Source organism: Microchirus variegatus (genome assembly GCF_963457635.1).
Source record: "Microchirus variegatus genome assembly, chromosome: 3".
Lineage (NCBI taxonomy): Eukaryota > Metazoa > Chordata > Actinopteri > Pleuronectiformes > Soleidae > Microchirus > Microchirus variegatus.
Genome location: NC_139804.1, coordinates 36,723,811 through 36,738,596, shown reverse-complemented (window position 1 = coordinate 36,738,596; position 14,786 = coordinate 36,723,811). Strand labels below are relative to the sequence as shown.

Below are 14,786 nucleotides of genomic sequence, written 5' to 3'. Positions count from 1 at the left end.
TGCTGTAGAACAGCAACAGCAACAGAAGGCGTCACATGACATCTCACCACAGTTCAATGAAATCATGTGAAGACACTTATTTACACAGCTCCACAGCTGGTTAGCTGGGTTAGGGTTAGGCTCCACAACCCTAACCCTAAAGTTAGACAGATTTGAAATGATTAATTTAAAGATGATAAAAAGTGCAATAAATGGACAATAAACTGATGTATACCTGCAAAAACAATAAACTGTCGCATACAGTCAAGGACTATACAAACACACTTTAGTGCAATACTGCTGAAAAGTGCAATAACTGCTGCTCATGTTTACAATTTTTTGTTTACAAAAGTTTGCTGCAAATTGTGTGTATACATAATTTATGTATAGTATAGTTTATGTATATCATTTTACAAAAATGTCCTCTTTTTTCTTTTAATGTTATTTATATTTGAATGCAAATTGCACCAAAGGGAGTGGCACTCAAATTTCGTTGCACAAAATACAATGACAATAAAAGGCTATTCTATTCTATTCTAAAAGTGAGACAAAACCAACAAAACAATAGATCCAAATTATGTTTATTTTCATTTAAAAAAGGAAACATCCATTAATCTCTCGGCGTACACACATAATGTGGAAAATAAAGAAGTGACCAGAGGAGGAGCTGCAACTAACGATTATTTTCGTAATTGATTAATCTGTCGATTATTTTCTCGATTAATCGTTTGGTTCATAAAATGTTAAAAAACGTTGATCAGGGTTTGTCAAACCTGGAAATGATGATTTTCTCGAAAGTCTTGTTTGGTTTCCTAACCTTAAGGATTCAGCTTTAATAATTTCTTTGTTATGTGGAGCAAAGAAGCCAAGAAAATATTCACATTTAAGAAGCTTAAAACGATCAGAAATCTTGTTTTAATCATGAAAAAAGCTTCAAACCGATTATCGATTATCAAAATAGTTGGCGATTAATTTAGTAATCGATTAATTATCGATTCATCTCTAATGGACTCTTCATTTATACTCTCCACTCACTCCCACAGTCTTGCCGTCCCACTCTGACGTGGACAGACACTTGACAAAGAAGTGTCCCAGGTCATGTTTAGAGACGGCTCTTCCTCGCAGCATGTTTTCTGTCGCCGTGTAACTCTCCGTCAGAGGAAGGTCACCTGGGGGAGAAATGACATGACGTATTTAATATTATTTTTTCTTAAATTACAATTTTAAATAGAATTACAAATAGTAACATTTGTCACAAAATGTGTTTTCCTTGTCGCAGTTATCTTTTATATTCATACGACTTGACTTGACTTGACTTGCTTTAGAATTACTTTGGACTTGCTCGAGACTTCAAGGTTAATACTTGAGACTTACGTATGTGTGACTTACACCCATCTCTGGCAGATGCTAAGTATCGTACTGGCTCATCATCCCCGCCAAGGACACCTCATTGAACATTTAAAGGTGAAGTAAGTAGTTTATAGTGTCATCTAGAGGAGAGGCTGAAGTTCACAACAAAGACCTGCTGCTCTGCTCACCCCCTCCCTTCCCTGAGCGCTACGGTATCCTCAGCTGGTCAAATGTCGTCCTCGTCGTCTTTCTCCGTGTCAGCAGATGAGGTTCGTGAGGCGAGGGAGAGGGCGGAGCTACCGCGGCCGTAGCAGACGAAGCGGAGAGAGTGGAGGCGGGACTTCAGCTACAAGTAAAGAGACGCTTGATTTGTTCTCTCGCGTTTGTCCTTACAGGCTCCGGTAGAAACATGGCGTCTCTCTGCTAACAGTGGCTATGCAACCGCGGTCCGCGACCGTGTTATTTTACATGACTTTTTGAAACACTACGAAAATGAAACAAAAACTATTATACAGCGACCAGACAATGCAGGAGCACATAATATGTATAAAAAAGGTGGATTTTGGGTTATATAAACCCATAAATACTACACAGTGTCCCTTTAACTGAACTAGCACTAGAACTGCAGAGAAATCTCAATTCAGTGTTTCATTGTTCCACTTTTGCTCCCGAGAGTCGACTACGACTACCACCGTCTCCTACTGACCACCGATGTGAGGAGGCATGACGGCCACGTAGTCCAGACCGCACGTCTTCAGCACCGCGTACATCCTGTCGTGGTCCTCCGTCAGTGGGATCAGGCGGGGAGGGACTTTGGCGCGATCCCACAGCAGGAAGGCTGGAAGTGAGGAAGACGAAGGGCGACTGAGTAAGTGACAAGTCAAATTCATTATATATATTTTCCTCTCAGGTATCGACAGTGACTCCTACCTGACATGCAGCCGACCACTTTGCGGATCCCGCGCGCCCTCATGGCCTCCACTATGTTCTTGGTGCCTTCAGACATCATGGTGGTCGGGCCTGATGAAGGCGCATCAGAAAAATTACAGTGAGTGACTTAATATTCAGCAACTTGGTGGGGGGGGGGGGGGCACACTATTACAACTTATTTCTCAAAAAACTATAACTTTATTCTCAAAAGCGTATTTTTGTTTTCAATATGGCCCTAATAATCGGTATTAATGGGTGGAATATGCTTAAAATCATATCAAAAATACTCCATCGTGATCTTGCAGAAATTACATTCATGGCGATTTGTATCCAAATAATTCAACATGAGTGACACATAGTAAACAATTAAATAATAATAATTTATGGTGCAAAATAATGAAATAAAACAAAAAATAGAGTATGAGACTTCTGCTCGTCACTCAAGTGCAAGTATTTCCACAGGATGGCGCTGTACACTCACTTCACTGTGTACAAGTAAATACGTGGAAACATGTTTTCACATTTTAGCGCGTGTAAGTAAGTTTAAAATCCTAAACGTGTTCAGTTTTTAGAAAATAAAAGATGCATTTCTGAATATTTTAAAGCCAAATTGTCCTTAGTCATGATTATGATTATGTCAAACTGATCCAACAATATTGCATATAGAGTATAATACTGTATGTTGTGTGTCTTACATCTTACTCTAGTGAATATTTTATATTTCTTCTTATATATCTTATATATACATCTTACAGCAGTTGGCATATGTTGATGACTGCCTTCCAATTCTCTTTAATTTCTTCTTCTTGATCTCCATATTTCACATTTACACAATTATAAACTAAATTATACGTTTAATTATTGCTATTCCATTAGTGATAAATGTTTTTTTTTAAAACAGACTGTAAATATAAAAATGGACGTGGTTCCTCTTGAAGTCAACCAAAGAATAAGAATATGTTAATTAAATAGCCACTAGAGGGAGGCAGCTCCACTGTTTGAAAAAAATAAAATAAAATAAATGTTTGATTTATAACATCAGTTAACGAGTTCCTGACGAGTTAATGGTCTTCATCAATAGCACGTGATGTTATGTCAATAAGTGATGTTTACATTTAGAGGGAAAACAGGTGCCTGGTTACAGGTGACGCCTGTTTGTAAAACATCAACATACCGAAGCACTCGTTAATTCCTCATTCTGGAAGTTTCAAAACAGGAGTTCAGATTCTTATAAGTTTTTGTGATATTGTGTGCGTTTGTTTGTTTGTTTGTTTGTTTGTTTGTTTGTCGTATGTGGAGCCTTACTCAGGTCGCTGCGCGTCCCCAGGACGACGATGACGGCGTCCTGACCTTCCATGGTCTTCTTCACGTCCTCTTTATTCAGCACATCTCCCACCACCACTCTGGACGCCTTGTGGTCAGCGGGCAGCTTGGCTGGGTCCCGCACCAGCACCGTCACGTTGTATCCTAGGAGGAGGAACGACGCGTGGACGTTTTAACAGGTCAACACAAACATAGCATTTGAATTACACTTTATATTCTACAGCCTCGGGCCACGCTGATTCATATCTTGCACGATGATGGTTTTACATCGAGGTTATGCAAATGAGAGCCTGGTTGGACCCTTGGAATGACCTTTAAACACTTCCGTTTGTATCTAGTGGTGAAACTGTGTATTGCAAGGGGAAGAACTCCAGCTTCCAATAATTTAGGTATTAGTTATTAAGTATTAGATTGTTATTCAGTGGAATGGTTTAACTGACATTAGACAGGACGCTGTGATATAGAGTTTTCAACTTGTGATGTATTATTTGGCTTATGGGAAAATAGTAATTTATCAATAATTAGTTGTTAATAATAATAATAAAAAAAAGGTTTTCAATCAAATAACTGTTAAAAAAATAATCAAATAGGTTAAAAATACCTACAAATGAACTCTATAGAGCCAGTGTTTGGTATGTTTGTGTGTTTGTTTGTTCTGGGCAGCTGTAAAAACTCAAAACGCATGATAGAAACCTGTTTCCTTTGCGTTTTAATAAACAAATACAGCAGGAAACAGAGTTAGTGACAAAGTACTGTCAACTGTTTCAGTGGGTGGCTTCTGACTGGATACAGTGCAGCAGTGCCGGCACACGCCGGTATCTGGACCTTAGTATGATTTACCTGTGCTTTCATCGTCTACTATTGATACACATGTAACATACGTAATAACAATTAATAAAACAAATCAAAAAGTGAACTATAGTATTAATTTGAACTGCCTTTTTCAAAGAGAAGCACTAAGTGTGGTGAGACTGAACTTTCTAATCTTCAACTACAAAAAACACCGGATAAACGGTATTTAGATATCTAAATATATCTATAGACATCTAGATCTCTTTAATATTTAAATAATGTTGGTTTTTCTCACACACACACACACACACTGCTTGGGCTGGTCATTGATTTCCGCCCAGAAGCTTTTTATAATAACTTCACCCACCATGAAGGAGAAGGTGACCCCACCCTGACTGAACAGGCCAGATAGTGACATCTTCCTCTAACAGTGTCACAGTCTGTAACGGCCATCATGACTCAGCATGTTCTTTATACCTCGTAGTAAAGTGGGAGGAGAGGTAATGAAAGTGCTAGCTGCATCAAATTCATCTTGTGACTTTATGTGTTTGTATGTAATTTGTGTGTGTGTGTTGTAGGTTTATTTGTTCTGTTTATTTATACAAACGAATCCATCAATTAATCTAATATTGGTAATATCTATGGTGATATGATGCTTTAAAGACGACAACACACGAGGAAATATTGAAGGTGACACCAAACACTATGAATAAACTGAGGAATCTGAAAGTTATTCTGTGTTTTTAAAACAATTGGCACAGTTTTTTAACCGAATGTAAATCTATTATGAAGAGCAAACATGTGAATAATTCACATCTTATTGATTATTTAAACATTTACTTTTCTAATCTGATGTAACAAGGCAAATTGAACCAACTTCATATCTTCAAACTCCCACTGAATATGCAACACACTCTGTTATGTTACACATATGGAATAGAACATTACACCGTATATACTGTATATTATGTGCTTAAACTGTACTTTATAACAATTATAACAAACTTCACCTTTATTGATTTCAGTGCTGTGACTAACAATTATGTCCATGTCATGAGTGCTTGTTGATCAATGTTTCCAAAATGATGATATGACGATGTCCACGAACCAAAATTATTCAGTTTTAAATATATTTTTTGTGATATGGAGCAAAGAAACATGAAAATATTATATTTAAGAAGCTGAAAACTTGATTATATATATAAATATAGAATATATATATATATATATATTTATTTTTAAACACTTGAAACGGATCGAATCGATGATCAAAATAGTTGACGGTTAATTTGGTAATCGATTATGAAATCATTTAATCGTTTCAGTAGACAACAGACGTCTTTATTTATCGTTTACCTGAACTGTTAATGAATTATTGATGAATCAATAAGACATTGACTATTCTAACCTGACGTAATAGTCTATGTAACATGTAACACATATGTAAAGTGTGCGTGTGTGCGTGTGTGCGTGCGTGCGTGCGTGTGTGTGTGTGCGTGTGTGTGTGTGTGTGTGTGTGTGTGTGTACACCTGTGCTCTGTCCTCACCTGCAGACACCGCTTGAGTCAGAGTCGCGAGCCCGGTCATTCCCGTTGCTCCAAATATCGCGACATTTTTGACGGACTCCGACATTTTTATTTTTGTGACAACAACGACCGACGACTCGCTCGGTCAGTGAACTTCGTAGTCAGTGGATACTTTCACTTAAGAGCTCAACAACATCTCTGCGCGAGGAGAGACACGCCTCCTTCCGATGACAAAGCGGAAGAGCAGCTCAGACTCCTCCCCCTCCTCCTCCCCCTCCCCTTCCTGCTGCGGCGAGAATTAAAGGATCCCGGTTTATCTGAAGACAGTCACTGCAGTAAAGTGAGTTTAATGGCGGTTTTAATAATACATAATTCAGTAGAAGAAGAAGGTGAGAAAAACAGCGGTGACAAGTTTGACATTTTAATTAAAACTACTGTACACTTTAACTTTCCTTTTTAATCATTTTAATAATAATTTTAAATTGCAATCTCAGCAATTATAAAGGTTTAGCCATGGTCATAAACATACAGTAGCTGTTGTTATTTTAGTTTAGAATTCAGCTTTGCATTGTTTAAAACTCCTGAAATCCTTGCCCTTGACAGTGGAACAGCGCCACCTACTCCCTGTTTGCCTCTGATGAAGCCTCTTATCAAATCAAATTGGCTGATTTCACTTTTAGTTTTTAAACAGGGTCTGTAGATTAATCTAGATGAATCTAGTCCAGATTTCAGAAGTCTAGGTACAGTGGTTTTGGATCAGGACCTGGTCCAAAGTGGTCTATATGCTGAAAAAACGTTGAAGTGTGCCTTTATTGCATTTTCACAAGTAGAATAAAGGTTTCACAAATCAGAGAGTGTGTTTTTATGAATCTTCAGGGTCTGTAGATTAATCTAGTATAGATTTGAGAAGTCTAGGTTTAGTGGTTTTTGATCAGGACCTGGTCCAAAGTGGTCTATATGCTGAAAAAACGTTGAAATGTGCCTTTATTGCATTTTCACAAATAGAATAAAGGTCTCACAAATCAGAGGGTGTGTTTTTATGAATCTTCAGGGTCTGTAGATTAATCTAGTCCAGATTTCAGAAGTGTAGGTACAGTGGTTTTGGACCAGGACCTGTTCTAATGAGGTCTGAGTATAAAACAAAAACGGGGAAATCTCCCCTTTAGAATTTTCGTAAATTAAATAAAAGCTTCTCAAATACAACAGAGGATGTCATGCAAGGTTAATGTCTTACCTAACATGTCTACAGTCGCACTGAGCATCAAGTTTATTTCCCCTTAACTTTCCCCTTAAGTGCCGAATCGGATGCTAACTTCAGCGTCGTTATGTGGGCCCACCTTTTTAAAGATTCACAAAACCAGTCATAACAAAGGCACAACTGTGTCCATAATATATAGTTTTTACATACAACATTGTTGGTGTTTCCAGCCACACCTAAAAATGTACTGCACATATCAATAAATACATGAATAAATACAAATATGACTGATTTCAAACATGCAAACAACATGCACTCATATTCAAAAGGTTGAGCTATACAGGCAGACGGTGTACTTGATAAATGAAGATGGAGCTGAAATGCATTTATAGTAAAGAAACAAAAAAAACTTGTACATTGGTATATTTGAAGCACTTACTTACTTCTTGCTCTTGTTTGTACCCAAATGTTGAAATGCACTTACTGTGAGTCACTTTGGATAAACGCGTCTCCCAAATGATATGTAATGTGATAACGTTTATTATTGTTTAGCTTTACAGCTGTGACTTTATATTTACAAATGCAGAAATGTTATGTCTGTATTCTGACTGACTGACACTGGATATTTACACACTGTCGTGTCACAATTACCTGCTATATTAGGTCAGACAAAAGACAAATATCAGGTCATTTAAAGGTCACACAGAGTGGTCCTGTTGCACATATATGTTAGTTATGGAGGTCTACTTACATATATTAACTTGTTTTTATGGTCAAAAACCTCCTAGTTGCTGTAAACGAGCTGATAGAAATCCTCTTTTCTGACAGTCTTTTTCTGCTGCGAGATTTCAGAGTGAACTTTCACCTCCAGAAGACAGAGTCTTGTGATTGGCCAGTACTATCCAGCACATCCGTTCTCAGAAGCACAGCTCCCCCTTCTGGAACGGTGGATGCACTGCTCCTCATTATCAAAACATTGTTTTAACAGTGTTTAAAAATAGCTTCTTCACGACTCCCCGCCGCAGTCCCTTTGACGACCTTTGACCCGGAGTCAGACCCAGAGTCAGAAGACACTGTTGCTCGTGAAACACCTCCACAACGGACGTTATTCTTCTTCTGCTGTTCAATGTACGTAACCGGATGTGCCCGGACTAGTGCCCGGAGCAGGACGATCGGTTGTTCAGGAGAACCGCTGCTTACGTAACTATAACGGGATTTTCAGTGATCTCGTTGAGCCCCGAGATTACAATAAAACACAAGGTTCTCAGCAGTGGCTGAACTGTTTGTTTAGAACCTTCAGGGCTTCATAAACAAGGTAATGACGCAGATACACACCAAAAAAACAGCGATAATAGGAACTTCCGGTCTAGTTCCGCTTTAAATGCCATGGCGTGTATGTCTTAACATCTATTGTACTCTTTACTTACACAACTGAAAATGTTCAAAGACTTTGATAATCACTGCTACATACAAACGATCGGCCAGTGAGACAAACACTGTGTAGTATATATTGTACTTTACTTAATACATGGTTATTATTTATTATCCCTATCTTTACTGTCTTGCTACTGTAACACTGTAAATTCCCCCACTGTGGGACGAATAAAGGACTATCTTATCATATCTTATCTTATATAAAATAACATAAATGAATTTCCTTCTCCTACAATTAGATTTCAGTAATCTGAATCAAATCACCGCTTGATTGAATTGACACTAAACTGAGCGGGATTAGCTGAGGATTGAAATGCTTCCTTTAGTTAGTTAGTTAGTTGCATGACTTACTGCAGGGGTTCTCAAAGTGTTGATACCTGAGGGCCAATTTAGGAACCCAACATTGGACTGAGGGCCGCCAAAGGAAAAAAAAACAGAACGAAATCCCATTTTTAGTCATTTTAATGACCAGATTGCAGTTTTACAGTTTAGCGTTAAGTAATATAAGCGTTAATATAATAACGCTTTATAATTTACTGGGTAATTACCCAGTATTTTGGCCATTGTTCTTACCTTCTAATTACACGTTAATACCAAGTAACACATTTCTGTTACCATATATTTACTGGGTAAATAGCTAGTAATTGGGGGCTGTAGCTACCTGCTTATTACCAGCTTATAACACAATAATACACTAAAATTCACCATATAGAAACCAGGTAAATACCCAGTATTTTTGTTTACACTTATTGGTCTGTATCCAGTAATGTCCAATAAACATTTAACAAGCTTAGTCGCTCCTGGATTCAAACTATCAACTGTAATTCATTGCGGGGCCGCCAGAAATGTTTCTGCGGGCCGCCATTGGCCCGCGGGCCGCACTTTGAGAACCAATGACTTACTGTATATGTTCCTAGACTGTATCAAATGTAATTAATTACAATAGGTTTTCTTATTTATGATCTAAATTACAAGTTGACAAGTATTCAAAATGTATTTCTCTCTCTTTTTCCTACAAAACATTTGACTCACTTTTTTGTAGCCTGTTCAATAACTGTAGAAAGTGAACTCTCTCTCACCTCCTCCTCCTCCCTCTCTCACACTCCCTCTCCCCTCCTCCTTTGGGTTTGCTTTCTCTCCCCCTCTTTCTTCCCCCTCCTTATTTTTATCTCCCTCCTCCTCCTCCCTCTCCCTCCCTCTCCACCCCTCCTCTCTCTCTCCTCTCGCCGCACTGATGCTGATATTTTCTCTCCAGCATCACCAGCGGAGAGCAGGAGGAGGCGGAGGAGGAGGCGGGGGAAGGGGAGACAGTGTCAGGTGGAAACGGGAGCCACTGTGGATCATCACCATCCTCATCACCACCTTCCACCGGCTCGGATCCTCAGCCCGGCCGGCGGTGACCGCTGCAGGCACGGCAGCGCAAATCCAACCCCCCCCCCCTCCCCTCCTCCCCCCTTTTCATGCGCCACGCACGGCATCGAGTCCCCCACGGTGCACGGTGGTGCACAGTCCGCGGACTCTTTCTGTCCTTCCTCTCCCACCCCCCCTCCTCCATAATCGAGGGACGATCCAGGGGCGTCCATTGATAAACCGCTGGGGGTCTTCGGCGTTGGAGGAGGGACACATCTGACCTGAGGACGCGGACAGCGAAGCCGGAGGTAAGACGGAGACTCTGGAGGACAGACAGGACGCGTCCTTTCACCGCGGAATGTCGTTTTGTCTTTTAGTCATTCCTTGTGTGGAGTGGAGGTGCATGGTGTTATTTTGTGCACACACACACACACACACACACACAGACGCCGGCCTGCATTTGGGTGCAGGTTACCGCAGTGAGCCTGTGGAGGGACGCGCTGCTGCTGCTGCTGCTGCTGATGCTGCTGCTTCACAGTATTTACGCTTCCTGCCGCAGCTTGTTGACATAATGTGAAAGCATAAACGGGTTAAGATGCACAATAGTGGCCGAGTGCACAAGCTGTGTGTGCTTCACTCTGCACTTCACAGTCACAAATTAATGTTTATTTATTCTGGAGTCATTTTTCATGTCTGGCTACATTTGCCACAGTGATGTTTAGCCACAGAAGTTTCCTGTAGAGTCAGATATTTGCTCTAATGCTGTGGGACTGTGTAAATCCTGCAGGAAGTTATAGTGAAGTCTGTGGTCCCGGTATTTGACCTTAGGGAGGAAACATGATTTTATCACACACTGCATTAAAAAATATGTAGATTTAGAGAATTTCTCATCATGTGATAGAGTGACTTAGGGTGTTTTTTTTTTTTTGCCTGCATCATTAAAGGACCTCGTGATCTGATTTAAACTCACAGTATGTCATTTCTGCCAGTAATAACAAAAATGCCTAGACCGATGACGCTGGGGAAGCAGCGTGGAATCATGGGAATTGTTGTTCTGCTACAGAATCCTCGCTCCCCATAAAATGTGGGCGCTTTGGACTCGGCAGAACAACGGTAAACAGTGGTCGCGATGCACTAGTGACAAACACATGCGTGTTAATTACTAATTAGTTAATTAGTTTTACGAAAAAACATTGACCCAGACGTAACAGCAGGCGGTAAATTGGCTCGTGTAAGTGCACTACTCGACAAAATATATAACAGTAATCTTGTTGTTTTAGATATTTTAATGCAGAAATGTTACGTATTATATCTTTAAGGGCTCGCCCCCTCCATTTTCCCACTGTGTCAGGGAACTACGGTGGCCTATGGTGACATAAAACACGAGCTTAAAAATCATATAAATATAGGTATTTTACATTAATACATTACACTCTGGAACGTTAGCATTTCTTGTTGTTTTTGTAACATGACATCACTGTGTCAAATGCTTTGGTTATTTGGTAACATAGTTAGTTCCATGTTTGTGTCAGGAAACACATTTTGTGAAATCTTTTGGCAAAAAAAAAAAAAACACTTATCACAATAATACCATAAATTGTAAGTGTGGTATCTTTACTTTGGCTTTTCTTCCCCTCGTGGTGTCAGATGTGCTTGAATCCTGGCATGAGCGAGTCCTCATTGTTTTTGGGTGCATTGGTGACTAAAGGCTGACGTTGCTGCCTTTAGCAACACAAAGAGCAGATGTGCTGAAGTGTGGAGCCTCAACGTGGTCTGTTCAATCACAGCTGCAGTCAAAAAAAAACTGATATAAAATCTGAGCGATCCTCATGTTTTCATCTCATTACAGTGGTGCAGTGGTGGTTCAGTGGTGTGATGAGTGAGTCATCTTTGAGTTGGAAGGTCCAGCGTCAGATTCCTGGTTCCTATAGTCTACATGCTGGTGTGTCCCTGTGCAAGGACGTTTAATCCTACATACAGTAAATCAGAAGTTCTTAGGAGCGACGTGTCTTAGGGTAAGCTAGCTACACATTTAACAGTGTTAGCTCTGCGCTGAGGATGCTAGCAACAGCAGCAGAGTTAGCTTAGCTGTTTTTTTGTTTTTAAGCGTTTCATGGAGTTCATGAATTCATTTTTACATATACAATTTGTCCTTTTTCCCCCCCCTCTAAATTAAAAAAGAGAACTTTCCCAAACTTTTAAGAGCTTCTTCCCCATAATAGGGAATAATTTGGCAGTGAAAAAAAAATGCTAGCAAACTCAACCCACACCTATCTACAACCCTAGTTCTCCTGTCTTTTTATTTTCTTTTTGAGTTAGAGTTTATACAGATATTTTATGTGTTTGTCACAAACAGCAACCACTTTTTTATTATTTGTCTTTGTCTCATGGAGAATAGCAAATGCTGTTGGGTGAAAAAGTGACATGTACTGTATTGAGCTTATTTTGATTCTCTCACACTTGAGTTTGTTGTAGCTGCCTGTTCTACACACACACGACTAAGTGAATCATTATATTTGACCACTTATCAAATAAATAATGATTGTATTTCTTTTAAACTTGTATATAATTGAAGCTAGAGGGGGTGTAGTCCGTCTATGGTGGGCAGTACTTTGCTTTATGGTTAATGTGTTGATGTTAACGTATTAAATTCATACTGTATATGTCGTTATATTAGGTGCTGAGCGATTAATCGAATCGCAATACATCAGACTGCAATTTTTCAAATTTGTTAAAGCCAAAATGTGTGTCAAAATATCATTTTAGATGAATTTTTGTCTCGATCTATACACATCTGAAGAGGACATCTTTGTTTCTCACAGATCTGAACAACGTATTAAATATATCTGATTATCGCAATTAGATATTTATTCAACATTTTTCAGCCCTAGTTCTGATTGTTAACTATAATCAAAGTTCCTTTGAGTTTGATAAATATTGTACTAAACTGAATCCTGCACATATTGCATTTGCATTTATTAAATAAAGTTGTTTTAAAGGGACAATATGTAGTATTTATGGGTTTATATAACCCAAAATCCACTTTTTTATACATATTATGTGCTCCTGCATTGTCTAGTCGCTGTATAATAGTTTTTGTTTCATTTTCGTAGTGTTTCAAAAAGTCATGTAAAATAACATGGTCGCGGGCCGCGGTTGCATAGCCACTGTTAGCAGAGAGACGCCATGTTTCTACCGGAGCCTGTAAGGACAAACGCGAGAGAAATAATCAAGTGTTTCTTTACTTGTAGCTGAAGTCCCGCCTCCTCTCTCTCCGCTTCGTCTGCTACGGCCGCGGTAGCTCCGCCCTCTCCCTCGCCTCACGAACCTCATCTGCTGACACGGAGAAAGACGACAAGGACGACATTTGACCAGCTGAGGACACCGTAGCGCTCAGGGAAGGGAGGGGGTGAGCAGAGGAGCAGTTCTTTGTTGTAAATTTCAGCCTCTCCTCTAGATGGCACTATAAACTACTTACTTCACCTTTAACACACACAGCACGTTTAGACTCTAAATGGCCAATTTCTCGCCTCAAATTATCTTAAAACTGCGTTCCGTCACACAGAAAAGTGAGAAATGGCCACTGTTTCAACAACAGTCTTTCTCTCTCTTTCTTTCTCGGACACCATTGCTTGTAAATTTCAGCCTCTCCTCTAGATGTCACTATAAACTACTTACTTCACCTTTAATGTTGTGGAAGATAATGTCGTACAAAATGATAACAACATAGTTGAGCTCTCTGAGACGTTCTCTTGTCTTGTGTGGATGACAGGAGCCTCTGCTGGACACGCTGCTGCTGCTGCTGTTCTCTTGTTTCTTTGCTGCACGATAGGTGACTTTTAAGATGAAATCTCGTGGCCTCGCCAACTCAGAGCTGGGCGTCGGCTGCTGCTCTCGCTCACAGATGTTGTTTGAGGTGAAAGTGAGTGGAAGAGACTCTCAGTCTCAGTGCAATGTGTAAAGTGCGCACTGTGTGACGTCAGCGAAGGATTCTGTGTGTGTGTGTGTGTGTGTCTCTGCTTTCAACCTTGTAAGATCAATCCAGTCTTGGGATATTTTTGGAGTCAGCATGTTATGACTGCAGGGATTCGTTGCGAAAGAAGCCAAAGGCATTGATGTTGACGATGGTGATGATGATGATTTATGTACGTCTGTCTATCTGTCTATTAGGGGTGGATCAAAATATCAATTTGGTAATATAACGGCGTCCTTCCTTGTGCAATACAATACTCGATATACGCCAGGGCAAATGTCGACATTTAAATGAATAAATGAAAAGTAGAGTAGTAAAGTCCCTGCCAGTCTCACTCGCCGGGCGTCACTACCTCAGTTGCTCATGAATGAATCAGTGAAACTTTGGTGGAAGTGACCCTGGCTGAAGAAGAGGGAGTTTACAGCGAGATAACGGAGGAGAAATCTACGCTAAGAGACTCTCCATCCACATAGACTTAAAGAGAAATCGTGCAACTGTTGGCAGATGTTTTGTTTCCTTCAGTTAGACAGATATCGTGATGTGTCGCCATATGATTGTCTTACAATATATCGATTATCATTGGTATCGAGGACCATGTACTGCGCATCATATCACAAACAGCATCTTCACTTCGATTGTTCCCTTGACTGAAAACTCACCAGACTTTTATCATAGTGAGTGACATATGAGAAAAAGTAGGGTTTTGTGTAATTTCATGGTTTCAAATATTAACATATCTAAGTAAGTAACCGTTCCAAAGACTCTGAGAGTCTGAACTAAGGCTGTTTAGCATGGCTTATCTAACTTTATTGATCCTTGTTCCTGTTAATCAAGAGCCTTTACAGAAAGTACCTGTGATGGAAAGATATTTAAGACGGCTATATCTGTTCCTACATCTTTTAAACATCTCTACACAACACCAGGAAACAGA

At 39.7% G+C, this 14,786-nt stretch overlaps 1 protein-coding gene across 1 annotated transcript; it reads right to left on the bottom strand.

Moving 5' to 3' along the window:
• Window positions 1-605: 605 nt before the first annotated feature.
• blvrb (biliverdin reductase B) lies at window positions 606-6,045 on the bottom strand. The gene is made up of 5 exons (XM_083886227.1): window positions 5,922-6,045; window positions 3,565-3,726; window positions 2,260-2,349; window positions 2,036-2,167; window positions 606-1,148 (listed from the first exon to the last, which is right to left on the bottom strand). The coding sequence occupies exons 1-5, from the start codon at window positions 6,004-6,006 to the stop codon at window positions 994-996; spliced, it is 624 nt and encodes a 207-aa protein (XP_083742353.1). The 5' UTR covers window positions 6,007-6,045; the 3' UTR covers window positions 606-993.
• Window positions 6,046-14,786: the final 8,741 nt, after the last annotated feature.